General features: G+C 48.4%; 1 protein-coding gene across 2 annotated transcripts; it reads left to right on the top strand.

Moving 5' to 3' along the window:
- SPG7 (SPG7 matrix AAA peptidase subunit, paraplegin) lies at nucleotides 1–27,547 on the top strand. 2 transcript variants are annotated; one of them, XM_062499721.1, is made up of 17 exons: nucleotides 1–134; nucleotides 1,549–1,651; nucleotides 2,131–2,220; nucleotides 5,754–6,004; nucleotides 6,594–6,733; nucleotides 8,517–8,619; nucleotides 10,101–10,226; nucleotides 10,511–10,673; nucleotides 11,366–11,539; nucleotides 15,551–15,675; nucleotides 16,849–16,951; nucleotides 17,900–18,010; nucleotides 21,678–21,793; nucleotides 23,229–23,385; nucleotides 23,923–24,086; nucleotides 24,782–24,859; nucleotides 26,460–27,547. In XM_062499721.1, exons 1-17 carry the CDS (start codon nucleotides 18–20, stop codon nucleotides 26,667–26,669), a joined length of 2,331 nt encoding a protein of 776 aa, XP_062355705.1. In that variant the 5' UTR covers nucleotides 1–17; the 3' UTR covers nucleotides 26,670–27,547. The 2 variants fall into 2 exon arrangements, with proteins under 2 accessions (XP_062355705.1, XP_062355704.1); XM_062499720.1 differs by lacking the exon at nucleotides 1–134 and having other exon boundaries at nucleotides 233–1,651.
- The last annotated feature ends 261 nt before the right edge of the window (nucleotides 27,548–27,808 follow it).

Here is a 27,808-nt window from a genome sequence, read left to right as displayed (position 1 = left end):
GAGCGTGATAGGTGGAGATGGCGCTGCTGCTGCGGCTGGGGCTTCTCCACGGCCGCTGCGCCTTCTGGCGGCCGCCCGCCGCCGCCTGGGCCCGGCCCCGCGGCTGTGCCCTCGGCGGGGTTCGCGGCCTGCAGGTAACGGGGCGGTGGTGGGGCCTCACCTAGCACTGGGGGCACCGGGAGAGCAGAAGAACAGGAGTAGGGACGTTCGGGCTGCTCGGGAGGGACCTGTTCTTGTGCTATCCCGAAGGTCCGTCGTGTCAGCGCTGTTGGGCACGGACTTGGGAAACACCGTGGGAATAATGGAATCATTTGGGCGGGAGGGGACCTTAAAGGTAATTTTATTCTAATCCCTTGCTATGACCAGGGATGCATTCCACTATTCCAGGCTGCTCCAAGCCCCGTCTAGTTTGGCCTTGGACACTTCCAGGGATCCAGGGGCAGCCACACCTTCTCTGGGCACCCTGTGCTGGCGCCTCCCCACCCTCACAGAGAACAATTTCTTGCCAGTATCCCACCCAGCCCTGCCCTCTGGCAGTGAAAAACCATTCCCTGTGTCCTGTCACTCCATCCCTTGTCCCCAGTCCCTCTCCAGCTCTGCTGGAGCCCCTTTTGGCACTCGAAAGGTCAGTTAGGTCACCTCAAAGCCTCTCTTCTCCAGGCTGAACAATCCCAATTCTCACAGCCTTTCCTTGTATAAGAGGTTCTCCATCACTCTCATCAACTTAATGGCCTCCTCTGGATGTAGGACTTTTTCTGTGGTGTAAGTAGGAGGTGGAGGGAGAATAAGTGGGTCATTGTTTCATGCCAGGTTTTTCTGAGATCTGTTTAAATTTAAGCTGCTGTGTTCTAGAGCATCAATCCTGAAGTTGCCATCTTAGGCCATCACAAGCTGGAAAGAAGAGGAGAACTAGGAGAAATGAGTGAGAGGTTTCAGCCTGGTCAGTGTCCTTGGCTGGTTTAGAAACTGGAGCCTGTGCATTGGGGGGAAGACAGGGAATCACATTGGAGACGGGGCCAGACTTTGTTCAACGAGATAATTAATAAGTGTTAGTTTAGATGTTGTGAAATTGCACTTAAGTGTGAATATCCACTGCAGGATTCCTGCTGAGTTACCTCAGGGACAGAGCTGCATTGGCCTTGCTGCTGTGCAGGACGCTTAAAAGTCCTTAAAGTTTCATTTTAAGAAATCTTTTTTGTGAAAAAACTTCCTTTTCCTATGGTTCCTTTACATTCTAAGAATTTATTTCCAACATGCCTTTAGATCAAAAAAAAAAACAGACACAGGGAGGGAAATGATGAAATATTAATTGTTTTGAGTGTCGGTTGTCTACTAGTGCTTTTTTTTGCTCTGGTTTATAAACATTTCCAAAGTTATATGGGAAATGCCCAACTAGGAATCCCATCCAGGGCTCTAATCTGTTGTCCTGACACTCACCCACAGCATTTCCCTGTTCAGGACTCTGAGCCTCAGGGAGGCACACAAAGCTTCAGCAGCCACAGGACTTTTCCACGTGTTGTCTTGTTTTGTTTTTCTCTCCTTCCTCAGAGCCTCCTGGCACCAACACTTTCCCTGCCACGTCAAGGCCTCGGTGGAATCCTGACAAAACAGCATATAATCCAGGATCCAGTCAGACTTTGGAATCTCCTGGGTGAGTCCTGAGGAGCATGAAGGGAAAAGGTCTGATTTCATAAGAGAACTGACCTTTCCTCACCTTCCCTCTACAGTCCTGAAAATATAGCACAGGTGTTCTGTTCCTGATGTGGGAGGTGAGGGTGTTTGGGGTTCCAGGTTTGTGTTTGGTAACAGGAATGAACAGTGGCACTTTCCTATGAGGAGCTTGGGGGATGAAAGAAGTGCTGGAGGCATTGGGCTTTGTTTTTGTAGCCTTTTTTGGCTTTTATTGGAGTATCCCCCAGCATTCCTGAGAAACCTGATTTAATTCCATTACCTATATTTCCTTTAATGGGCATTTCCAATCGCAATTGTGAGGCTGTTCCTAACTGCTCACACCAGTGCTAATGACAGCTGTGCCTTGGGAATTGTGTCCATGTTTCAGTACTAAAGAAATTTCTCCGAATTATTTCCCTTGTGCCATCAAAACAATCTCTGACCTCTGCTTGCCTGCAGGTAGCACCTCCTGGTTTGCTACATCCAGCTCTTGGGGGAGTAGCCAGAAGAATGGAGGATTGAAGAAGAAATCTCCACAGGAGGAGGATGGTACGTGTGTGCCAAAAATTCTGGGATTTACTGAAACACAGGGAGGGGCATGCAGGGAGGAAGATCCATCTTCATGCTTCCGTGTACCTGACCTTCCCCTGTACAAGCCTGGGGCTAACAGCACATTTGAAGGAGTATTTTGGTTTAGATGATGGACTGGAAGATGCAAGACATCATAGAAATCCTGGAGTAGCTTGGGTTGGAAGGACATTAAAGCCTGTCCTGTCCCACCCCCTTGCCACAGCCAGCGATGCCTTCCACTGTGCCAGGCTGCTCCAAGCCCTGTCCAGCCTGGCCTGGGACACTTCAGGCATCCAGGGGCAGCCACAGCTTCTCTGGGCACCTGTGCCCGAGCCTCCCCACCCTCACAGGGAAGGATTTTCCCCTAATATGTAATCAGGGGATGAAAGATCATGAAAGTAACTCTTTCTGGGCCACTTTGCTTCTTGTGCAAATCTCTCCATTGCTCTTTGCCTTGGCATTCCCCCTTTATGAAGTGAGACAGTAATATTACCTGAGTTTTGGTTGTAGAGCACTTTGATTTAATAAACTTGCATTAACTGAACCCAGTAATTTAGGCTGGATTTGGTTTTATTTTCTTATATTTAGATGTGGATGTATCTCTACTTCTAGTGAATTCCTGGAATTTAGATATGAATTCCTTAAAGAGCTCTCAGCTGTGTTACTAATTTGTCGTGGTTTTTCTTTTTTAAATCAGTCTTTCTAGATACTGTTTTTTTTTTCCATGTCTCACTCTCCTAGCTCCAGGCATGCAAAGAATTTTTTGAAAGTTAGTTTTATCTCCCTAAAAACCTGTCAGTCATACTGTGGCTTGGGTTGGAAGGGACCATAAAATCACCCAGCCCCCTGCCATGTCTCCAGAACTTTCTAGTGCAGGTTGGGAAGCCCTTAATGTCATTACAGACTTTAATATAATTTTATAATTTATTTTCTGGGCCTTAAGTGGGTATCATCAAATGGTGAGAGCACTTGGCTTTTGCTTTGTTGTGCGTAATAATTGAATCCTATTGGACTTTCTGCTTTTGAAGTCAGAGGTCAGATGCTGCTGACAGCCTGTCTGGTGTCACTGCAGTGTCCTTAGGGCCAGACCAGTGGCTTTTCCTTGATGATATAACTGGGATGAAGTGTTCAGTGGACTGTGCAGGTATCAGAAGGAAGGGAAGGAAGTTGGAATTGGAGTTGGGGTGTGTGGTGTTCAGGGCCAGGGGATGACTGAGCACAGCACCTGGAAGTGCTGTAGTTGTTCAAATCAGTAACCAGCAGCACGCTGTGTTCCATGGCCTCTCCTCCTGTGATTAATGGACTGCTTGGCTTTGGGAGGGGGAATGCTGCCCCGTGTCTCCAGGGGAACACTTGTCTCTGCTGTAATTATTACAAAGAACTCTTCGAGCTGTCACCGCAGCCCTTGCAAAGATTTTAATCAGAGAGTTCACATTTGGGGTTAATGGCAAATCATTGCTTGGTGGAGGCTGGTGGAGACTCAAAAGCTGGAAGTATTCCCACAGCTGCTGCTTGCAAGTGTCACATGCAGTCCCTGGGACTTGTTTCCTGAGTGCTATGGGGTGCTTGTGGTACAGTGTGGATGTTGTGCTGTACCGACAGTCACACTTCACCCCAGCTGAGAAATAGATCAGTTTTGTCCTTAATTAAACACAGACTGGAAGAAAGCTTGGTATTGCCTTGCAGCTTTCTAGAAATGGACTTCTCTTCTGAAATTATTCAGCTGCAGGTTAAAAGGTCCTAGAAAGATTTAATTCCTGGAAATGGGTGAAATTGTGTTGGGATGTCTAATGGGCAGCTTTCCCTTGGGTGATGTTTTTGTGATCACACCCCTGATTGTGTGTGTTTAGAGCAGGTAATGGGCCTCCACTTGGTCTGAAATGAAATAGTGCTCTAGCAGGAGTTGAGCCTGACACCTCCAAGGAACTTGCACAGCCATAGATGGACCTTTACTGTCAGGATTCACTTTCCTTAAGTAGTTTCCTTTCTCTGTAAAATCTTTTTATTTAGAACCTGCCCAGCTTTTCAGGATGTTGTGCAGACTAAGTCTTCTATCACGTATTTTAATTTTCCCTAATAAGACTGTAGTGGATGTCATCCTGCTGCCTTCGGATGAATTCCTGAGTCCTAACAAAGCTGGATGCAGCAGATAACACTTGGTGATGGGATGGCAGCAGAGAACAAAGCGGATGGGCTGGACACAGAGCCTGAGCTTGTCACAGCCCTCTGAAATGATGACTTTGCTGCCAAGCTGCATTGTTTCTATTTAGGAACAAGCCTTTCCTGTTCAGTGTGGAGCAGAGCTGGGAAGCAGTGAAAAATGAGGCTGTGCCTCTGAAGGACAGAGGACTTATTTTAGCAGTTGCCTGGGTCATATGTATGTCCCTGGGTTTTGTTGCAGCATGCGTAGGGCCTAATTGGTGACCAGTGATAAATGCTGGTGGCAGGACATTTGTTATGAATTTGCAAATAAATCAAATCTGGGCTGCAGCAGTGCTGCATTAGAGCCCAGTGGCACAGAATTAATTTATTTCTGGGTGTAGAAGGCTATTTATGCATGCCGTGGTGCTGTTTCTGTTAAATTGTATATCAAGAGCAAGTGGTAAATTACATATTGGGAATAATCACATGTGACTGGAAAGAGGAGGAGATATGTGCTGTCATCTAAACAACTCAAACTCTGGCCAGCAGCTGACATTGAACTGTGTTGTGACAGTCCTTTACAGCCCACAGAATTGTAAATTTGTCTGTGCAGTGCAAAAAAAAAAAAAAAAAAAGGCGTTGTGAAACTGGAAAAATATTTGATGGCAAATAGTTGAAGTAAAACATCCCTTTTCCATGTGTCATTGCTTCAGTGTAGCTATAGCACAATAAAAGTGTGGGAAAGCACATCCAGCATAGGGAATCCCTCTTGGATACAAATCCTTAATGTGGGCAAGTTATCAAACCCTCTGAAACATGAGGTGAGTTGTATGGGAGAAAATCCAGGGAATTTGGTTAAGGCAGATGGATTTGCAGTGTATTTGTGTTCTGTGCCATCTCCCATTCTCTGCAAATGCAGGTATTTTACTGAGGTTGTGGAAGCATTGCTGGAGTTGTAGTGCAGGTGCCAGGAGATCAGAGCTCACCTGGAAACAATCATGTGCTGTGGGATTTACCAGGGAAACTGGGATTACTCCTAATGTATTTTCTGCTGTGGAGCCATGTTGTATAAAGTGGGTTATAGTCATTCTGCAGTTTGATTTTTGGCAGCAGGGGTCCTTTGGCTTTATTTGACCTCTGTCAATATGGGGCCAGGCAAGAGAATGTTTCATTTTAGCCTAGAATGATATTTGGAGGGATTTTAGTCGGGAAGCCCAGTCCTTCGGGGGAAACTAAACACGCAGCACAAAAAAACCCTCAGAAGTACCACTGTGTTAATCTTTGTCATTTAATTATCCCTTCTTTGGGTGAGAAAACTCCACAATTGCACACTAATCCTTTCTCTTCTGCTGTCTTATTTTTTTCTGTAGAGGAAGAGAAACGCAGGAGAAGGGAAAACCAGATGCACCTGGAACGTTTGCGGGCACTACTGGTCCTCACCTTCGTGGTGCTGATGCTTCGCTTCATGATCAGCGAGAATAGGGAGGGGACCAACATCTCCTGGAACTACTTTGTGAATGAGATGCTGTCCAAGGGGGAGGTGCAGAGGATCGAGGTGGTGCCTGAGAGTGACATCGTGGAGATTTACCTGCACCCGGGTGGAACTCCACACGGGCAAGTTGTGAGTGTCTCCCTACAGCTGTGAATGAGCTTAGATAAAACTGCTGAAGGTGGCTGAATTAATGGTCAGTAAAACTCCAGCTGGTCAATTTGCTTTAGTTATTTTCTTCCTTGCATTTGAAGTTCAGGGGGTTTCAAGCAGCTGGAAACTAAGACTTTAAGTTTGAATTATAAAAATAATTAATAATAGCCTGGGGGGGAAAAAAATATTTTGTACGTCTAAAAAGCTGGATAAACTCGGTTTTCTTCTACCAGCTCAGTCTGATGTGGAAGAAGGTGTCCAGGCGATTGTAAACTCTTACAACTGGATTTTGTTTCAAAAATTTTCTCCTGTTTGGATTTCAGTCATGAGTGTTCTGTCAAATTCCAGCAGCCTTTTTTCTTAAGACCAGAGGGTTCCTGAACTCACTCAGACCCCTGATGTCAGTCATCTGCTCCTGAATTCATTAATGCAGGCTCAAAGGGTATAGCACGAGGCTGATTTTTACCTGACCTGTCCATGCTGTGCCCCTTTGCTCCTTGCAGATATTGATATATATATATTTATAACAAATAACATTTCCATGCTGCTGTGGCTTGCCTGTCCCCAGAACGTGACCCTGCTGTACACCATGCGCGTGGCAAACATCGACAAATTCGAAGAGAAGCTCAGAGCTGTGGAGGATGAGCTGAATATTGATGAGAAAGAGAGAATCCCCATTTCCTACAAACACCCTGGCTTTTATGGAAAGTATGATGTAAATTTGTCCTTACTGTTGCTCTTGTATTCATGACAGCATCCTTTGCTTGGGAAAAAAGTGACTTTCAGCTAAATGTTACCTAAATACCGAACAGAAAAGTGGGGTTGGATTTGGACCATTGAATGAATGTTTCTGAAAGATAAGGTGCTTTAGATGCACACTAATATTTGAAAAGTGAGGGTCCTAAGAATTCTGTAATTGCAACATGCAGCAGCCCAAAATGTTTCAGGTCAGGGTCACTGAGTTCTTGCTCAACTGAGCATTTTATGTCCTCGAAATAAACTATCCAAGTGCTGAGTGTGATAGAAATCTTGGCAACAAGTGATGTTACAGCCTGGGCTGTGGAGAAGGCTGGGGATGCACTAAGCCTTCCTTCCTCATTATAATGCTTTGGTTTTGCCACTGGAGATGCCAGTGTGTGTAATTCCTCCTCCCAGACACCTTGCAAAAATGTGAAGTTGGTGTATGAATGGATACCTGGGTTGGATTTCATCTTCTCATCAACATTTTGATGTTTTTAATATATAGTTGAATATATAAAGATAAGCTTTTTTAAACTAAACATGCAGTATGAGACCTTCAGTTCAAAATCAGAACTTGCCAATTTTTTTCAGACTTGCGTGTAACAGGAAGAACAGACAATCAGCCCCCAACACAAGCTGTTTCCCCTGCTCATCAAAAGAGATTTTAAACAATTTTTTAAGAGCTGTGATGGGGTGTTAAGTTCTCTCTCTGATGCATGTCTGGAGGATTTGGTCTCAGTCTGGAGTTGGAGCCTGTGAGGTGCAGAGCCTTTAGCTTGGGCTTGGCTCGCTCCATGCTGTGGGTGCTCAGGGTGTTTCAGAATTAATCTGGTTTGCAGAGCAGACCAACTGAAGGTGACTTTCAGGTTTCAGTGTTGCCTTTGCATCTCTCACTGAGCAGAAACAAATGCAGCTGGGTATAGAGCTCCTGCTGGTCTCTTGCTTCAGTAAATCATCCCTCTGTGAGAGGTGGAACACAGATTCCTGATGTAAAGATAAGCACAGAAGTCTGGCGAGGCTGGATGGTTCCTCAGGCACGTGGAGCAGAATGGGGGCCCACCAATCTCAACCTGTCATCTGGCATAGGATCATTCTTCCTGTTCTTGGAAGCATCCTTTGTTTAGAGCTCACAGGGTGTTTGTCCTGTAACTGTGTCAGACCTGGAGTGTCATCTCGTCTCCCCATTTCCCTTCTAATGGAATGGGTGTTCCAAAGAGTCTAGAAAACTGACTGTGTTGGTGCTTGGAGCACTTTCTTCTGGCATAAAGAGTTTCTGAGAGATTTGACTAAGAAGGAGCAAGCAGTCTCTTAATGGGATACCCACACTGGAATTTCTGCCAGGATTAGGAGAGTTGGGATCCCTGTTGTTACCCGACACTGTCCTCAGCAGTGAGCTTCCTTTGGATGCACTGCCAGCCCCAGTGGATTCTGCTCCGGGTGTGATCTGAGTCCCTGGAGGTCCTGCTTGTTTTAGAAGCAGAAATGCCTCTGAAGTGGATGGTGAGGTCGAATTTCTTCCACAGCTGTAGGCAATGTTTGCCAATGTCCTCTGCTTAACTTCTTAGGTTATGTAATGGTTGGGGTTTGGGGTTTTATATATCTGTATAAAAACCTGTGAAAGTTCCATTTTCTGAATCGCATCTGCTTGTTTGTACTGTATCCTAAATGTCCTTTAAAAGTGGCCATGTTGGGTAATAATGACCAGGTTGTGGCTGAATGCTTCAGTCTGTACTTGTCTTTGTCCTTTCAGTGATGTCCTTTCCCTGATAGTGACACTGGTGGCCGTGTCCATGCTGTGGAGCATCTTCCGCCTCTTCAGGGTGGCGAGCAGGGCTGGAGGCTTCAACGCCTTTGTGAGTAGCCTGGGTTTTGAGCATGTTTTGCAGTCTGTGGGGAGCCTTGGCTTCTGCTAGGTTATCTCCTTCCCTTTTCCCAGCAAAGTCAGTGCAGGAGAAGGATGAACTGGTGCCAAGCACTCTCCAGTCTTGCCACATCTTGCATCCTGTGCTGATCATCTTCCTGGCTGGTACCCTAACTGGCCTTAGCTGAGGTCCCTTCCCTTCCCAATGGCAGGAAGGGCTGAGCTCAGGGAATTTCAGTCCAGTTTGCTGTTTTCAAAGCTTGCTAATGAGCTGCAGCTGCAGATGGTGTTTTTCACTGGGCCCTGCCAACATGCCTCCCATACAGCCAGAAGTAGGAATTGCTGCTTTCTGCAAAATGAGTTCTCAATTTATAAAATATGTTCAGATTCTGGAGTTCATTATGTGTTGGCCTGTTCTGCTCCTGCCGCATGCCTCACTTGCAACACCAGGCAAACCTCCTCCTCCCCTCTCCCACCCTGTCCTGGATCAGCTAATGAAACTGTAGGAATCAGCCTGGGGTGCTCTGTCCCTGACCGCAGGGATTGGGGATGAAAACACGGTGAATTCAGTCCCTTGTTGGATTTCCCACTCAGTCTCCTCCGCAGTTCTCTTTTGCCTTTGAGATTCTCTTTAAACAAAAGGATGCAGCTGCTCGGAGAAAAAGAATATTTTAAAGAAGTGTTGAGTAATGAGGCCTTGAGGACTGGATTGTGTCCTTGCTTAAGTGGGGACAGCCAGGCCCTGAGTTTAACTCTTCCTTTAGATGTTTCTGAGGCCTCAGAAGCCATAAACCTTCTGAAAGAAAAAAACCTCCTGAGTAACTGCTTTGAGTAGAACATACTGAGCAGTTATGAGTGGGATGTTTAACTGAATTCTTGTTTTGACTCTCGTGGCTTCACATGCATCAGGAGATGGAAACGTGGTGGCTGTTCAGTTTGAGAACCTGTAATTTTGGCCTGGGATGTTTCCAGTAGAAACCAGCAGCAGCATCAAAAACTCTGCAAAGTGTCTGTGCTTTCACGAGTATTGGCAATTATTTACCACTGGCAGTTATTTGCCATCAACACATATTCCTTGGAACTATGATTGTCCCATGTGTATTAAGGATCAGAGCATTTAGAAATCAGGGAGGAGATCCCAAATCAGTTTTGGACATCTGCATATTTTTAATAATCATCCCTTCCTGGTCTGCATGGAGCTTGAGCTGGATTGTGTTGGGACTATTACTGCAAGCTTATTCTGTCTCTTCCAACATGTGGATAAATAAAGTTTGAGTCAGCCATCCATCTGGGAACTTTCTGCAGAACAAAAATCCATGAAATACCAGTGTTTTGGTGGGGACTTCAGTGGTGTTTGGTAGGGACAAGCTGGGCTGTCTCCCTGGGCTGAGCTGGCTCCCAAAATGTAGCAAACAGCCTTTCCAGACTGTTGCCTTGTCCAAAGTTGTTTGGACCTTGTGCTGTCTTCCACAGAACCAGCTGAAGATGGCTCGTTTCACCATTGTGGATGGGAAATCTGGAAAAGGGATTGGCTTCAAGGATGTAGCAGGAATGCATGAGGCGAAAATGGAAGTCAAGGAATTTGTGGACTATTTGAAGGTATGTAAAAGTAGAACAAAACAAATGTTTGCTGCCCACCTTCTGGGATACAGGGGTGACCTGGGGAGGGGGTCGCTCTGCTCTTCATCCTTTGTGGTTCTGGGTGGCCTTCATTGAAACAAGCTCTGTATGTCCAGTTCCACAATGGGAATGCAGATGGAGCTGCTCCTGTTGGCAGCTCGGTGTTGCCCAGGCAACATTCTCCTGAAGCTCTGGGAAGCCCCACTGTGGTCCAGGTGCTTGGTGTGAGCTGTGGTTCTGACCCAGCTGTATTGTTCTTGCAGAATCCCGATCGCTACCTCCAGCTTGGGGCCAAAGTGCCCAAGGGTGCCTTGTTGCTGGGCCCACCAGGCTGTGGGAAGACTTTGCTGGCCAAGGCTGTGGCTACAGAGGCCCAGGTGCCGTTTTTGGCCATGGCAGGCTCCGAGTTTGTGGAGGTGATTGGAGGTGAGGTGCTCCAAGGAATGGGGGGAGCTCTCTTTGTCTGTTGTGGAGTTGGAGGGGCTGGCTGAGCTTCCTGCTAAGGACTTGGCATGGGGAGGATGAGTTGGATACTTAGATTGAAGATAAAAAATGGTTTTCGGTGATGCAGTTCCGTAATTATGTAGTATCTGAAGTGCATTTCTGGTTGCTGCTTTCTGACAGTGCAGCTGTGGTCCTTCACCTGCAAGCATCCTCTCTGGCTTCCCTGTACCTATTATTAAAGCCCTTGACTGAGGCTTCCTTCCTTGTATGGAAATGCAGATGGGGAAAGTAGGGCCTCTCTGTGCCTTGGGATTTCCATCCTTCTCCTTTTCTTCCTTCCTCATGGATCTCTTGAGACCTGATAAGGGTCAGTATGCAGGAAAATGCTGAATATTTTTGCTTTGAGCTGTGGGAGGAGCAGGAGGCCACATTGGGAGCTGCAGCAGCAGCTGTAGGAGTCCCTGCAGGTTCAGGAGCCCAGTTAAACCAGCTTCAGGACACACCGAACCTAAGGACAGAACACAAGTTCTGTGCCTGGAGTGTTGAGGCAGGGACCGACATGTTCAGAGGGTTTATCTGGTGTCAGGTGTCTCACTGAGGGCCGGTAATGCTGCTGTCCAGCTTTGCTAACAGCTTTAGCTACCAGGTTCACTGGTTTTTCCCTTTCCCCGCAGGTCTGGGAGCTGCTCGTGTGCGGAGCCTGTTCCGGGAAGCGCAGGCTCGCGCTCCCTGCATCGTCTACATCGACGAGATCGATGCCGTGGGCAAGAGGCGCTCCACCAACGTGTCTGGCTTTGCCAACGCCGAGGAGGAGCAGACCTTAAACCAGCTGCTGGTGGAAATGGATGGTCAGTTTTTCTCCCTGCCCTTATCTCCTCAGAGGTCCAGCTGTTGATCTGTTTGTCCTTCTTGAATTTGCCTGGCCTCTCCAGTGTTCTCTTGCTGAAGTCTGAACCAGTGTGAGCCCATGTATCCCATCCCTAGTCCCTGAATCTAGTAAACTTTAACCCCCTGGAGTTTCAGTCCAGCTGGCCATTACATGTTGTTGGATAGTTGTTGTATGCAGTCTGAGACAGGTAGTGGTTCAAAGCCTGTCAGAGTTTAGAGTTTAGCTGTCCTAAAGGGACAGAAGTCATGTAATGCATCAATTCTCCTGTCAGTTGTCTTATGTTTGTGTTATCTGCCTGACCACAGTACCTCTGAGATAAGGGAGATAAGCTTTGCAAAGGAGTCCTGGTTTGAAGCCACACTTGTGTTTGTTTTCTGGCTGTTGTGCACCTGGTTTTGGCCCTTTGCTCAGACACTTCCACACAAAGAATGGTCCTTTGGCAGTCCTTACTCCTGTCTCTGTCCAAGCCTGCAGCAGTGACCCAACTTGCAATATTTTTGTTGCTAAATCTTACTATTGCCGGGTCAGGAATAACCAACTACCGGCCCATCAGGAAGTGCTTGTTTCACTTTTCACTTCACTGTAACTGACTCATAGCTTGACTGTCATGTTGTCTCATCACACTCTTCATATGAAAAATTAAAAGCCATCATGCACCAAAAGCATCCCCAAAACCGGGTTCCAACTGCTGGCTCTGTACTGAGTGTTTCCAGTGAGGTAGATTATCTTGATGGGAAAGGCCAGTGGTAAAACAGCCCAGCAGTCCTGCTTTGGGTGGGTCCTTTTCTCCCCTGACTGTTGTAGGGTGAACTGGCCTCTGAATTAAATGGAAGCCTGCATGTCTGTTCAGGAATATGTAGTCAGTGTATTCCATGTCTCTATCAGAAAAAGGAAAATGTCTGATTTCCATCAGTTTCTAAAAATAAGGTGTGGTTTCCAGAGTGTTTTCCTGGTGAGTCTCAGTGCAGAAATGAGGGTTCAGCTCAAGTGGAAAGTGAGTTTAGAGGGTAAATATTATCCTCAGTGTGTACTTTACAGTCCCTTGTTTGCAGTGTTCTGCCTGGTTTATTTTTAAATCTATATTATCTCATTCTTTATTTGTGTCTCGCACAGATCATGTACGGAGTCCTTAATTTTGCTCAGTGTTTTATCAAACACGTTAAAAGAAACAGTCCAAGGAGTTGACTGTGTCAAACAGGAGACAGCTGGCAAGGATGTCAGCCTGGTGCTGGGAACATGGGATCAGCAGGGATCCTGGCACGTGTAACTGGAGTGTTACCTAACAGAGTGTGTGTGTCGCCTAAAACAACGCTGATGTGCCCTGTGCAGCACAGCAAAACACTTCCCAGATTGATAGTGAATAACCTGCTTAGGAGGGGCATAGTTCACCAGGGGTGGTGAGTGTTTGTAAGGGAGCCTTGAGATGGAAGGTTGAGAGCTCTGGTTGAGCTTAAGTTGAGGGCTGAAGGGAAGACAACACTATAGACTCGAGCTGGATATTAATTGGAGAAAAAAATAATGTAGAAAAGCAGATCAGTGAGTCATCACTGATTGTTGGATTTCTGTGGTTGAATGAGATTGCTTGGAGGGAAGGGAGAGAGAGGAAAGGAGGATCAGATCTGTGAAGGCTGCAGGGGGCTGAGGGCACCATGAGCTGCGTGGGGTGAATGCAGGCTGGGGCTCGGTCACATTGATGTGAACATTTTGGAGAAATCACAGGGCTCTTCCCTCAGCAGCCTCGAGTTCCTTCCCTCTGAGAATTTGCTCTGAGTTTGGGAAGCACCGGGATGTGGTGGGAGAAGGGGAGGTGCTGGCGGGAGCCTCTCTACAAAAGCTGTTTGTGAGAGCGGAGTGAGTGACGCACAAACCCCCGCTCTGTCGGAGCAGGTGCCTGCTTTGAATAGTGAATCTCCCCTCAAACCACAGACAGACGGAAGAGGAATGTGACCCAAATCTCTCCTCTGTTCTGGATGCTTTGAGAGGAGCTTTGGCAGTCCTGGGCTGAGCTGGGGGTTTGTGAATGGAAATGCAGGATGGCTTTTGGTAGCAACTCTTCACCTGGAGCCCTCAGACAAGTGCTGAGCTGTGCCATGTGCAGCACCAAGGCTTCCTTCAGGAAGGGCCCCCATTTCAGTGCCACTGCTCCCAGGAGAAGTCCAAAGGCTTTTGGACAAATGGCTTGAAGGGTGACACAGTAAATCTGCAGGTGAGATGCCCATCAAGCAGTGTGTTGCTCAATGGGGTGGAGCAGGGCACCTGCAGCTCAAGTAGACCCTTTTTCCTTTTCCCCTTTCCTTTCTGGAATGGTTTGTTTGTGACCCTTGCAGGAACTCTTTTCTTCAGGCTGTATTTTCAGAGCTGTCTCTCATTCACTGATGTGATGAAGTGTTGTTTTTGTGATCTGTTCCTTTGGCTGATCTTTGCCTGTGACATGCCAGGTGGTGTTGCATTAAGCAAGTGGGGCAGAAGCTGATGTGAGGAGGATGCTCTCAGTGCTTCTGGATTTTATTTGTTCTAATAGTCAAACCTGTTTTAAGGGAGTCTTCTCAGCTGCAAGGCAGATAATGCACTGTGCCATCTAATCCTGCCATTCCTGGAGTGCCTGCCAGTCTCTGCTTGTTTATCCCACTCCAGAGTGCAGTGTGATACATGCCTGAAGGATGCTCGGCTTCATCCTCTCCAGCAGCTTCTTTAGGCAGGAGCCTGCAGAGAGGGAGCACCAGGTCTGCTGCAGCACAGGCTGGCACAGCCGATCCCCTGCCTCACCTGGAACCTTGATCTGTGCTGAGCTGTCACATGCTGACACATTTGGCAGCTCTTCTACTGGAGCTGAGAGCTGAAACTCGCCCAGCTTATGTGCACGGAACCACCTCTCCGCAGCATGGGACTTGGCAGAGGGAAGCACATGGAACTGTAGTGTCCTTTCCCTGGGAAGGCTGCTGTGTGCCAGGGCTGGGGAATGTGCTGGAAGCAGGTGACTCACACCCAGGGCCCTGCGGGCACCTGAAGGAATGCAATAAATAACAATAAATGTGGGGCGGTGATTCAACGGGAGCTCTAGCTCCCCACTCAGGCAGCACAAAGTCTGCCCCTCTTTGCCCTCCTGCAGCTGCCAGTGCCCTGCTTTCCCTTCCCCAAATCCTGTCTTTGATGCCTCCATTGCGGCTGCTCTCAGGTACTCTGTAAATCTTCACCTTAAAGACCTGGAGAGAGAATGTGTTCTGACTGGCTTGGCCAAATTCTGTGCTGCTAATCAGTGCAAAGCTCTTGGGTTGTGTTTTGTGTCTGGTGTGGGTTCTGCAGGGCTGGTCTGTGCAGGGCCCTTGTTAGGTGCCTGTGAGGTGAGTGAGGAGGCACAGAACAGCTCGTGCTGTAACATGGCCCTTGTTAGGTGGCAAAACTGTCCTCCCTCTGCACTAACCTGAGCAGGTCAGAGGAAAGCCTGTTCCTCCCTGGTAGCCTGTCTGTGACTGAAGGCTGAAAGTAAATAAAAACTGAAAGGGCTTTCCATGGAAATTTGCGGAAAAGCAAAAAATAAACCTGGGAAATGCTGCTTGCACAATCTGGAGCTAAAGGCTCAGGAACTGACTTATCCTGGGGGTGAGAAGGCATTTGTGAACTCATCAAAACAGAGATTCTGTTCTGGGTTCTAGTTAGAGTAATTTCCAAGTGTGGCAATAGGAAGGAAAAAAAGAAGTCTTAAGCCAATATTTATCAAGTAAATGCAAGGGGATTTCAGAGTATCCACGATAACCAGGGACTGGTCTGTGTGACCTGGGAGGTCCCTTCCTGACTTTGCTCCAAGCTGCAGGGGACACTCAGCCTCAGCAGTCCCAAAGGGTGCTGTGAACACCCTGTGGCTTTGTGTCTTTTAAAGCTGTGTATTCCATCCCCTGCCTGCAGCCCACTGTGTGCCTGCAGTGCAGTCTGAGGTGAGGAAAACCTCCTCCTCTGCTCTTGTTTTTGGCAGGAATGGGGACCACAGATCACGTCATAGTGCTGGCTTCCACCAACCGTGCCGATGTCCTGGACAATGCTCTGATGAGACCTGGGAGGCTGGACAGGCACATCTTTATTGATCTCCCAACACTCCAGGTATGTTCAACGAGCTGCCTTGTCCTTCTTGTGGCTGAGGTGTCCCAGTCCCTGCTGGTCTCACTGGCCCGGCAAGGCTGAGCTTGGAGGAGATGGAGATGTTGAGCCTCTGTTTGTCCTTGTTCTTGTTTCTGTGTTCTGAGTTGAGGGTTTGTGGTGCTAATGCAGTGGCCTGTTCCTCTGCAGTGACCCGGTCTGGAGGTCTCTGCTCTGGTAGAGCCTTGGCAGTGAATTATTCTGTGAGGTTCCCTTTGCCATGCAGATGCAGAGCTGTTTGCCTTCTCTTCAGGAAATTGGGAAGCACCTAATTGGCAATTGGCTGGTGTGAGAGCTGAAATTGTCATGTGCCTTGAGCACTATTTGTTCTGTAGGTTTATTGCCCTCCCTATCCTTGTAATGCTCCTTATTTTCCTTTAGGCAGCCTGTTAAGTGACTTTCTCCTTCTGAATGCTTTTTAAATCCATTTACAAGAGTCTTCCACGTCCGCTGTGTTGACATTTGTAGCAGAGTTCTGGGAATAGCCTCAGCTGCAGTGAGGATCTGTGTGCTGTGCCAGCACAGGCTCTTCCTCTCCCATCTGTGCTTCACTGTCCTCCGCAGAGTTTTCACTGAAAATACCTTAAATGCTTGATAGAATCTGGCCCCGGAAGCGTGAACTGTGCAGCTGCCCTGAAGGAGGAAGGGGAAAAACCCTGGCAACTGAGCCCATTGTTTGAGTCAGGATCTCCTGGACCAGCTGAATGAGTCACTGGTGGCTGCTCGCCAGCGGCATCTCACCCCCACCTCCATCTGGGAAATGGGGGCAGGCTAAGGAGCTGCTGGATGGGCTTTGCAGTTTGTGGTTTGTGCAGGAGCAGGTCGAGGCAGTCAGAGCTCCTTTCTGCAAGAGCTTTTGTGGTGAGGGAGAAGTTAACACAGATCAGAGAGAGAGTGAGGAGGGGAGAGTGGCCCTGAGAGAGAAAGCCGTGACTCAGGGAGAGCCTCGTGCATCTGTTGGGAATTTGAGGGCTGGGTGTTTATCAGGGCTGCTGGAGCACTGGAACTCTGCAAGGAGAGCCCTGCCCTCTGCTGGCACTATCAGTGTCCCCAGTGCCATCACCCTGCTCCTTGCCATGGACAGCAGGGCCCCGATGTGAGCCCCAGCTGGGCTCAGGTGCTGGGTGTTCTTTACAGGAGAGAAAGGAGATCTTTGAGCACCACCTGAAGGGCCTCAAGCTGATCCAGGATGGCAGTTTCTACTCACAACACCTGGCAGAGCTGACCCCAGGATTCAGTGGTATGATGTGTCCTTGGACTGCTCCTACATTCAGGCATGGTGCTGGGGAGTTTTGGGCAAAAAGGGTGCTTTTTTTTCTCTCCATTTCTGTGGGAAACAGGGGAAAAAAAGTGGGAACCTGAGCAGGTCCTTGGTGAGCTCTGATGAGCAGTTATTCATTACTATTTTCAATCTTCTGAAATTTGTTGGGCTAACAGGGTGGGAAGGTAGGGAAAATACACTTTTACAATGCCCAGGTGCCTAATTCCTAAGAGAAGGAAGCAGTCGTGCTCCTCTCAAAGCTGTTTGAGGATGAGGTGCTGCACTTCAGAGGACAGATTGTTAAATTGATTTATCTTACCAGGAAAGCAATGGAAGGAACAAATAGAACTTATTTTGCTGAGCAGAGTAGAAATTGGACTGCTCTGCCTGGCTCCTACATCGAGCCTGCTTCCAGGGTGGGTCCCTGGGAGCTTGAAACAGTGCTGAGCAAGGGGCTCCAGAGTTCCTGTTTATGTGGAGTTCCTGGAATATCCTTTTTGGGTTTCCCCTCTCCCAGGCCCCATCACGCTGCCTCTCTGTGACTGCTCTCAGCAGCCCCCCACCACCATCACCCACCCACACAAACTGGGAACAGATGTTCCTTCTCTTCTCTCCGAGGTTGAACAGAGCAGCAGCCTGTGCCAGCCCACTGCCCACACCATCCCTGTCCCTGGGAGCCAGCCTTGGCCTCAGCCTGCTCCTGGATTGCTGAGCTCTGTGTGGTATCAGCATTCCCTGCCAAAGCCGTTGTATTATTCAAATCCAACATCAACACCATGGCCTGGGGTTGCTCTCTGTTCCCAAGGAACAAAAAGCACAGGCTGTTTGACTTCCTTGGGTCCTTTTCCAGATTTGTTTGTGCCCACCTCCTCTGAGTTCTCTGTCCCATTCAGACTCAGTGTAACTCTTGTGTACTTGTGTCTGCAGGAGCTGACATAGCAAATATCTGCAATGAAGCTGCTCTTCATGCTGCCAGGGAAGGTCACAAATCCATTGATACTTCCAATTTCGAGTATGCTGTGGAAAGAGTCATTGCAGGTGAGAGATGCAGCCATTCCATGGATTATGGACTGGCTTGGGTTGGGAGGGACCTTAAAGCTCATCCAGTTCTACCCCTGTCATGGCAGGGACATCTTTCACTAGCCCAGGTTGCTCCAAGCCCCATCCAACCTGGCCTGGGGCACTGCCAAGGATCCGGGGCAGCCACAGCTGCTCTGGGCACCCTGAAATGCAGCAGCATTTCTTGATGTTGCCTCAGGGGTCTGTTCTGCTCAGGTGAAGGTGTTACATCCCAGAAAGATGGGTTCAGACTGTGCTCTGGCTTGAAGGTCTTCAATGACAGTCACAAAAAGACCTCAAATGGCTCCCATCTTCCTGAATCTGCAGGAGTCTGAACCCCTAGGTCAAGGGAAATGGCCACTGTCAAAATAAGCAAGAGGAAAATTCGAGTCGTTGTGGCTTTTTCAGTTTAAAAGGTTGGGCTGGTGTGGGTTGTTTTGTTTTGGTTTGTTTTTAACAAGAAGAGTGACAATATCTCTGAATTTTTTTTGCTGCTCTTTACATCTGCTACATAAATATCAATAGTAAATAGCCTCTGCATCCTCACCAGCAAAAAATTGGAGATTCTTCTTTCTGCCCTCTAAGCACAGGCTTTGATGAATTGGCAGAATAAACTGCAAGACAGTAGAGCACTGTTCTCCCTCTGAGAACATCCTGTGGCCTTTCCTTGCTGCTGGTGTCTTTGCCAGGAGAGGAACCTCTGGAGATTTCCCTGTAACATTGTATTGTAGGGAGGGGAAACAAGTTCCCAGAACTCTTGAATTCACCTGAGGATTTTGAATCTGGTGGGTTTTGGGCTGAACTGCCCTGAAGCCAAGTTGTGGATGTCATAATCAGACACTGAACTGCTTCCAGGCTCCATTCCCAGTAGGAGCCTGGGCACACAGATTGGCACTTTGTGCCTTTTTAGTGGAACAGGATGTTTGTACTGGGTCAGTTACTTCCTGATCCTGGAATTAAGTCCTGAGTGTTTGCTTTATCAGAAAATGCCTAGAGAATTCCTCATTTGAAATAAGATGTTTGAGAAAATTCCTCACAGCTTCACCTGTTGCAGAAAAACAAGTGCTGAAGTGCTTTGGTTAAAAACACAAATCCCAAACTGTACTCAGGAGCTCTCGAGAGTGGACGATGAGACAGCTGTAGTTGTAGCATAAATTCTCATCAGATGCAGCAAAGATCACAAAATCTTGGACTGGTTTGGGTGGAAAGGGACTTCAGAGTCTATATTCCAACCCGTTCCCTGGACAGGGACACTTTCCACTATCCCAAGTTGCTCCAAGTCCCATCCAGCCTGGCCTGGGACACTTCCAGGGGCAGCCAAAGCTTCTCTAGGCAGCCCCTGCTAGGACCTTGCCACCCTCACAGGGAAGGTTTCTTTTTTTCCCTGATAATCCTACTAAACCTCCTCTTTTTCAGTTTGAAGCCATTCCCCCTTGTCCTGGCACCACATGCTCTTGTAAAAATGTGCTGTGCTTTCCCATCTGCAGGAACACAAGCACCAGACTTGTAGGGACTCAATTGCCTTTCTGAGCCTTGCCTTAGTTCCCCAGACTGGGAAAATAAAGCAAAGAAGGCTGGGGGGGTTGGCAGCAGAAGGAATCTCTGGGATCCATGTGGTGGGGCATTGCAGGACATGAGCTCTGGCAGTTAAAGCTGCCTGGTCTCACTCAGGCTCTGGTGTGTGTAGGAGGCCACGGAGTCTTTTTGTTGCTTAATCAGATTCTCTCATATTAGCAGGACTGGCTATTTTTTGTAGACAGATTCTAAAAGACCCCAAACAACCCCCCAGGCCCCTGTATTAAATGTACCCTTTCCATGTCATAGGAATGATTCTGGGTTTCACAATCCAGAGGGCATTTCAGTTCCTATAAAAGCTTTTCTTGAAAGGAAAAAAAAAAAAGATTACTGTGCTTTCCATTAGGAGCTTCTGGTTTTAATAAGAGTGGGGTGGAATCAAAAGGGAGCTCTGCAAGACCAGAGGCCCTGTCAGCCTTAAAGCTTTGTGTTGCTGTAAGGGAGGAGCAAGAACTACTCTCTGTGGTAGCTCCCATTGTGTTTTTAGTTTGGTAACAGAAAGCAGTCAGTCTCCTGGGAGTGAGGAAAGAAACCTGCTGAGCACACAGAGGCTTTCAGGGCTTGGCTTTAGAAGATGAAGCCAGTTTTCTTGGTGGGGTTTGTGTAAGGCCAGCAGACATGCACCAGAGTTGTTTTTCCAGGGTGGCTTGTGTCATGAATTTGATAACGACAGGCTTTCAGGGGAATTCCATGCGTGGAGATTATATAGGAAAAGAAATAATCTTGGTAGGCACACTGTGTGCTATTGTGAACTCATGTGTGCACAGTCTCTCCCTCAGGGGGCTGAGAGGATTTTTTAAGTGTCTGTGTGCATGTGTGTGTACATATATATATATATATATATGTATATATATGTATATATACACATATAGAGAATAGATGTATCTTTCTGTGGAAATAGCCATTCACATACTGCTGAGGGCAGGGTAAGGGACTGACTGATGAAAATCCAGGCAGTTGCAATTAATCTGCTGTTCCATCATGCCTGGCAGGGCACAGCAGTTTGCAGGGTCCCTGAGCAGTAATTTTACAAGATCTGCCACCCTAATTTTGTTGTTTCCTTGTTTAATGAAACCCTCGACTTTGTTAAAAAATTCATGTTAATAGAATGTTGTTTTCCAAGATGTGAAGCAAGCTTGGTGCAATATTGGTTCTGCCTGGCTGCTCTGGGCTCTGTGTGGGGACTCTGGCCTACAAGTCCTGGCACCTTTTTGCACCCAAAATTCTGAGCTGTAACAAGTGCCTGACACACTGTGTGTTCTGTTCTTATTTTTCCTGTCTGCTAGAGGTTTTATTTCCATTCACCTTTTTTTTAATTTATTTTTAATCTTTTTTGGACTTATCCTGCCAAGTTGGAAAATAGATACTTTCTAAAATCACCTTTCTGGAGGGTTAATTGGTGAGTTATGGCTTCATTTGCTGGTTCCCAGGAGACAGGGAATAAGCTCATACAGAGCATGCCATGTGTAATCAGAGACATTTGCAGGCTCTGGAGAAGGATGTCTGTATCTACTCCTGGACTTTAGCTGATTTGAACACTCTTAATGCACAGTTTTCTCAACTGAGACCTTTTATAGATGATTCAACAACTCTCTTCTCTCTTGTTCTGCCTAAGGGACTGAAAACAGCAAAATGAATGTGAGACTAGCTAGTCTCATTTTGGGTTTTGTTATTTGGGTTTTTTTTGTTGTTGTTTTCAGGTTTTTTCCACACACACAAAAAAAAAAGAGTAAGCTGCCTTGTTATAGATCCAGTCCTGGGAACAAGGCTCTTTGAGCTGTGATCAAATCAAATCTCAAACTGTTTGTCTAATGATTATGTCCGTTATAAGGAGAAGGGGGTAAAGTTTCTGCCAGAGTTTTCAAGCAATCCCAGGTATGGATTGCTTTCCACCTCAGGGCCAGGGAGTACCTTTTCCAAACATTTTAGTTAAAAGGGTTTTGCTGCCTCCCCTTCTCCCGAGTGCAGCACAGGCGGTTCATCCACAGGCTGTGCCCTGAGCTGGAGCAGGTTATGCCCCACTGCTTGCACCTGTTGTTAACTGATCAAACCCTGGTGTGGGTTCCCACAGGCACAGCCAAAAGGAGTAAGATCTTGTCACCAGAAGAGAGGAAGGTGGTGGCGTTCCACGAGTCGGGGCACGCGCTGGTTGGGTGGCTGCTGGAGCACACCGAGGCAGTCATGAAGGTACCTGCACTGCCAGGGAGGGCGGTCCTGAGGGCTTCCCTGGCCAACATTGCTTTGTGCTACTTTTGTGCACCTCTGCTCAGCTCTGAGAGCCTGGGCCTGTGCTGCTGCAGCCAAGTATAGCAAATGCAGAACGACAGAATCATTTCCCTTGGGATGGACCTTTGAGGTCATGAAGTCCAACTGCTCAGCACTGCCAAGCCCACTACTAAACCAGGAGAGGGATATTGGGAATAAATTCTTCACTAAAGGTTGCAGAGGCACTGGAACAGGCTCTCCAGGGAGGTGGTGCAGTCACCGTCCCTGGAAAGGTTCAAAAACGAGCGGAGGTGGCGTGTCACTGGATGGGTCACGTGACATAGCAGGGGTTATGTGGCATCCCGGGTGTCATGTGGTCTGTGCTGGCCACGTGATGTTGTGGGGGTGTGATCACGTGACATCTCAGCGATCACGTGGCCTTTGTGGTGTGTTCACGTGACCTCGCTGTTGTCACATGATTGTAAGGGTCACGTGGCCGTTGGCAGACCAGTGACGTCACGGCTGGTGGGATTTGGTCAAAGGTTGGACTTGATGGTCTTGGAGGACATTTCCAACCATAATGGTTCTGTGATTACATGAACCCCATCCTTAGTATACGCTCTTGGGAAATCCATTCTCAGGCTCCATTGACAATAGTGCTGGTGCAAAGCTGATTAACTAGCTGTAGGAGAGGCTTTGCAATTAAAAATTACAAGCAACTGGTTCTCCTGTTGCTGCTGCTCAGTCATGCACTTCCTGGCTGCTCCGTGTGTGCACACATCCAAATGTGATCCCTTTCCCAGCACGTTCAGCCTCTGATACTGATGGAGGGCTGTGTTTTCCAGACTGGGAGGTTGTCTGTCCCAAGGCCTTCTCTGCAGGGAAAGGCCTCTCTGGCACCCGGGAATGTGATCCGTGCACATCTCCTCCAAAAGCTGGGACTTGGTGGGGAGGTGGGGAGTGAAATGACAAGGGTGACAGCTCCTTGGCCTGTCACCAGCGCCACATTCACTCTGAATGACCCATTGTGTAAGCAGAACTGGTGTTAATTACTCTTATTTAGTGGGTGGGGAAAATGGCTGTTATTTTTCTGAAGGCCCTTGTCTTTCTGCAGGTATTCTCAGGGATTCTGGAGCAGAATCAGTGAACTCTCTGTGGCCTATATACTCCAAAGTAACTCTTAAATGTCAGGATTTCTGTGACTTAGGGTTAAGGATAATTTCCTGAACAGGAAGTGTGTTTGTGTGTGGAGGCAGAGCCCTCAGTGTTGGAATGAGGACACACAGCTGTCCTTGGCCATGGTTCTGTAGCCAACCTGTCCATGGCTATGGACAAACTTCCCTGGGAATGCAGAGGTCTCTGCAGGGAGAGAGAGCTCTGCAGTCCTGTGAGCTCAGGGAGCTGCTCTGTGTTGCAGGTGTCCATAGCCCCTCGGACAAACGCGGCGCTGGGATTTGCACAGATCCTGCCCCGGGAGCAGTACCTGTTCACCAAGGAGCAGCTGCTGGAGAGGATGTGCATGGCCCTGGGGGGGAGAGTGGCCGAGGCCATCACCTTTAACAAGGTCACTACAGGTGAGGAGCCAGAGCCTGGTGTGGGTAGGTGGAGGTCCAAGGGGATCTGAGCAAGGGACAGAGGTTTCCTGTGCTGGCAAGAGGAAATGTCACATGGTGTGCTTTGATATTTGTAAGCACTGAGATCTCCGGGGTGGCTGTCACTGTGTTGTCTCAGACTTGTCCCAAAGCCTAAGGCTACAGTTGCACTTACTGATGAGGCTCTTGAGAAGAACTAGAACTTTCTTTGCTGTTTCCAACTAGTTAAATCCAAATAGGATCACAGAATGGTTTGGATTGGAAGTGACCTTAAAGCCCATCTCGTTTCACCCCTTGCCATGGGTAGAGACACCTTCCACTAGACCAGGTGGCTCTGTGGGCAGTGGCAGGTCAGGACTCAGGTAAGCTGGCCACAGTAGGGTCACTCTGTCACTTCTGGGGCCTGCAGGAAGGTCCCTCAGTGGGTTGAGTGTTCATCCCCATGAGCTGCAGTGGGTCGTCTGCTCTCTTCACTGGTAGGACGTGTGCCAACAGTGTGTGTGTGTCTTGCCTGTCCAGGAGCGCAGGATGACCTGAAGAAGGTGACCAAGATTGCCTACTCCATGGTGAAGCAGTATGGGATGGTGCCCAGCATCGGGCAGATCTCTTTCCCAGATCCAGAGAGTGCCCCTGGAATTGGCAGGCGCCCCTTCAGCCAGGGCCTGCAGCAAATGATGGACCACGTAAGGCCACCCTGGGCTAAGGGTTTCTTTTTGTTCTTTGCTTTCTGCAGTTCACTGAAAAACGGCAAATTATTTGCACCCAAACGATTTGCATTTTGCTGTTGGCCAGTGAGTGAGCACTTACCTGCTCCATGACTGTGTCAGGGCTGTGCAGTGAGGCAGCAGGAACAGGCACAATCCCACCTGGATGTGAGTTCAGCCCAGTAGCTTGTGCTGTGCAGGGCTGACCTGGCAAGAAATGTGTGTCTTAAAGTCACAGTGTAGATGTGTGCATTTCCTAGATCAGATCTAACCAAAATGATGGCTAGATTGACTGCAAATCAGCCTGTTTTCACAGGAAATTTGCTTCAGTGCTGAAAAAAACCACACTGCTTTAGTTCAAAAGTCAAAAAGCTAGAAACAAAAAAGCTGTTTCAGAAGCACCATGGCTGTGCTTCCTTGGGATTTGTGCTGAGCTGTACCTTTAGCTCCTGGACAGCCTTAACCTGCATTTCCATTGAGCTGTGCTAGGGCAAGACTTACCACCAGCGTTCCTTGGGCTTTTTTCCAGCCAGTTTATCCATGGTTTCTATTGATGGGAACACTGTTCTGTGTGGCTCAGTTTGCAGATTCCATCCCTCAGTGCTCTCCTTGTTTAGCCACATACTGTATTTGTTGCCACCTACACCCCAACTCCCTCTTCTTGTTTCTTCAAGGAAGCCAAAATCCTGGTGGCTCAGGCTTATAGGCGCACAGAAAAGCTCTTGCTGGAGAACCGGGACAAGCTGCAAACAGTAAGTTGAATTTTGTGGGGGTTTGTTGGTTGGTTTGTGTGTTTTTTAACTGGTGGTTTTGCTGCTTTCTGTGCTCTGTAGCTCAGCTGTTGCAGTGTTGTCTCTCTCCTAGAAAGTCTTGTAGTGGGAGTGTTGGGAACCAGTGACTGTTTACTGTGTATCCCCCGGATTCAGAGCAGGCACGGGAGGAATGCGTGTGCCTTTCCCAGCAGTGAGTAGTCTGCCTCCTCACACCAGCTGGTGTTTGCAGGGTAGAGGAGGAGGAGTGCTCTGTGGAAATTATCAAAGCTGGAATTTGCGTCCTTCACCTGCACTTCTCTGCTTGCCTCTTGGCAGTGCAGTTTTCTGGAGAGCTGACAGTGACTGTTTTTGGGAAGCCAAGCCAGTAATCACGTGGACAGTGTCTGGCTTTGGTGCAGGAATATGGTGCCTGTCACCTTGGCTAATGGGGGCTGGTTCCTGCTTTCTGGTCACTCCAGGCAGTTTTCACTTCCTTAATGACTGGATACACCAAAGAATCCTTGTTGCAGTGCCTACTTCCCTTTGTGTCCTGACAGTCCTGAACCAACCACACACCCTGGCACATCTCCACCTGCACCAGGAGCTCTGTGCCCAGTGCTAAGCCAAGCTTGGGTCACGGCACCCTCTGTATCTCCTTGACTTCCCTTCAGAATTCCAGTCCACGACTTCCAAAATGACCAGGAGTCAACTTCATGTTGCCTATTTTGCAAATCAAGCAATTCTTTCCCTTAAATCCTCTTTTTTAAACAAACAAGAAAAACAACAACCCCTTGAGCCACGTAGTGTCAGGCCTCCAGTGTGTGGTAAGGAGAGAGTTGGGACACACTGCTGTCCCCAGAACAGTGCCCTGGCAGCTCTGGAGCAGGGATCCTCAGGGGTGTCTCTGCAGGCTCCTCTGTCCTGCTGCTGCCATGTTACAGCAGCCAGATGTTTGCTAGAGGCTCAGCACATAAAAACTTTAAAGTGCAGCCAAAGTATGTCCCGAGTCAGTGTTTCTGTTGCCAGGCCAGCGTGTCACATCTCATCAGCAGGATCCAGCAGTTCCTCGCTGGACAGCCACCTGCTGCTCCAGAGGGGTGGTGCTACTGCCAGTGGGGCCAGAGAATTCCACTCTTCTGGAGAGGAACTTGTGCTGACCTCCAGCCCCTGCCTGCAGGAACAGGCAGCTTTTTGTTAGCACTGTGTGTGCAGGGAAAGCTCTGACTCTGCCAGAGGTCTCCATGCTGCTGATTTGGCTCTTAGGCAGGGCCACAGGTGCAGTGACAGTGGCAGGAGGGACACTTCTCTCATTGTTCCTGAGGCTCTCATTCCAAATCATTCCCAAGAGCTTGCTTTGTTGCCTGCAGTCATATTGTGTATTCCTGGCCAAATGTGCTCTTGGGAATGATGCTGGAGCCTGGAGAATTTGGTCTTGGCACCAGTAGCTTCAGGGTCACCCTGTCTGTGTTGGCACAGCTGGGGTCTGCTCCTGGGGGGTTGCAGGTGCTGAGGCCTGAGTGGAGCTGACGGTTCAGACCAGCTCAGAGAAGCAGTTCTCAGGGGCTCCATCCTTCATTTTGCCTCCTTCCTTTTTTTCCAGCTGTCCAATGCCCTCCTGGAGAAGGAAGTGATCAATTATGATGACATTGAGGCACTGATCGGGCCCCCACCATACGGGCCCAAGAAGATGATTGCTCCTCAGAGCTGGCTGCAGGCAGAGAGGGACAAGCAGGACACCAGGGAGGAAGAAACACCTCCCCAGCCACCAAACCAGGAGGAGGAGGAGGAGCCACGCCTGAGACCAGTGTGAGCCATCTCCCATGTGGAGTGGGAGGGCTCCAGAGGCTTACTTGGACGCAGACCCTTTGCCTTCTCAGCTTCAGAATCAAAGATGCGGAGCAGGGAATTGCTGTGCTGCTGCTGCTACCCCAAAATTAAAGGATGGCTACGTTGGCTCTTTGAGCTTTATCCTGCAGGAAGGAGAACTCCTCAGGATTTCAGAATTGATTCCTAGTGGGGTGGTAGTGATTAGGAGTTGGGTAAGTCTGATCTGCTGAGGAAGTTTCTTGTACACAGGAGCAGGGAACATATTCCAGTGGGTGGAAGGTCCTATATAAGCCGGTTCTGGCTGTGCTCTGTATCATGGCAGGAGGGCAGGGCTGTGCCCTCAGCGTGGGGACACCCCTGTGGGGTTTAGCTGGGCTGCTGCAGCTCTTGTGTAACCTTTGAACACAACACACAAACAGCCCTGCCTGGAATAAACTGCCCACAACGTGCTGCTGTGTGTGTACAATGTGTCAGGCTCCAGGGGGGGTTGGCACACATGAAGCTCATTAGAGCTGTGGAGTGGTACAGGACGAGGGCCTCCTTCTCCCTGGTTAATAATTTATGTCCAGTTTTTACAGCGAATGTTTCCCAAGCAGAGGTTGAGGCAAAACTCTGCAGAGCTCAGCAGTGGGACATGGAAACCAATTGTGCAGAGGGTGACTGAGCACATGGGAAGACTGTTCTGAACTGGTGGTTGTGGACTGTAGAGGTGCCCTTGGAAATCCAGTAAAAACAGGTGTGTTTCTTGGGAATCCTCAGGAAAAGCTGCTTCATCCTCGCGGCTGTTGCAAAATGGGCCCTGCTGACAGGGTTGTTTGGTGTTCATCAGGGAAAGCATTAAAGTGGTTGTTGCTGCCTGGAGTGCTCTGGCTGGCTGCATCTTTTAGGAAGGATTATTGTCTGGAGTTACTACATCAGGACTGTCTATGACATGAAAGACCCCAGTCCAAGTCTGAGCTCTGGCAGCTCCCAGCCCTCGGGCCTTTGTCACAGTCCCAGGCTCCTGTCCCTGGTCAGGCTGGAGCTGGGAGCCTCCTGCTTCCCTGAGAATGGGAAGATGTTCTGCACTGTGTCCTCTCCCCTGTCCCAGCTCATTCCCTGAGGTCTCTCAGTGCCTAGGGA

The sequence above is a fragment of the Cinclus cinclus genome, chromosome 11, assembly GCF_963662255.1.
Source record: "Cinclus cinclus chromosome 11, bCinCin1.1, whole genome shotgun sequence".
NCBI lineage: Eukaryota > Metazoa > Chordata > Aves > Passeriformes > Cinclidae > Cinclus > Cinclus cinclus.
This window is presented reverse-complemented; position numbering and strand designations above follow the sequence as displayed.

Coding starts and splice junctions, on each gene's coding strand:
- SPG7 (XM_062499720.1), top strand. CDS start 1,378: ATGGGAAATGCCCAACTAGGAATCCCATCCAGGGCTCTAATCTGTTGT. Junction 16,952..17,899: donor GCTGACCCCAGGATTCAGTG/GTATGATGTGTC, acceptor TTGTGTCTGCAG/GAGCTGACATAGCAAATATC. Junction 24,087..24,781: donor TGCAGCAAATGATGGACCAC/GTAAGGCCACCC, acceptor TGTTTCTTCAAG/GAAGCCAAAATCCTGGTGGC.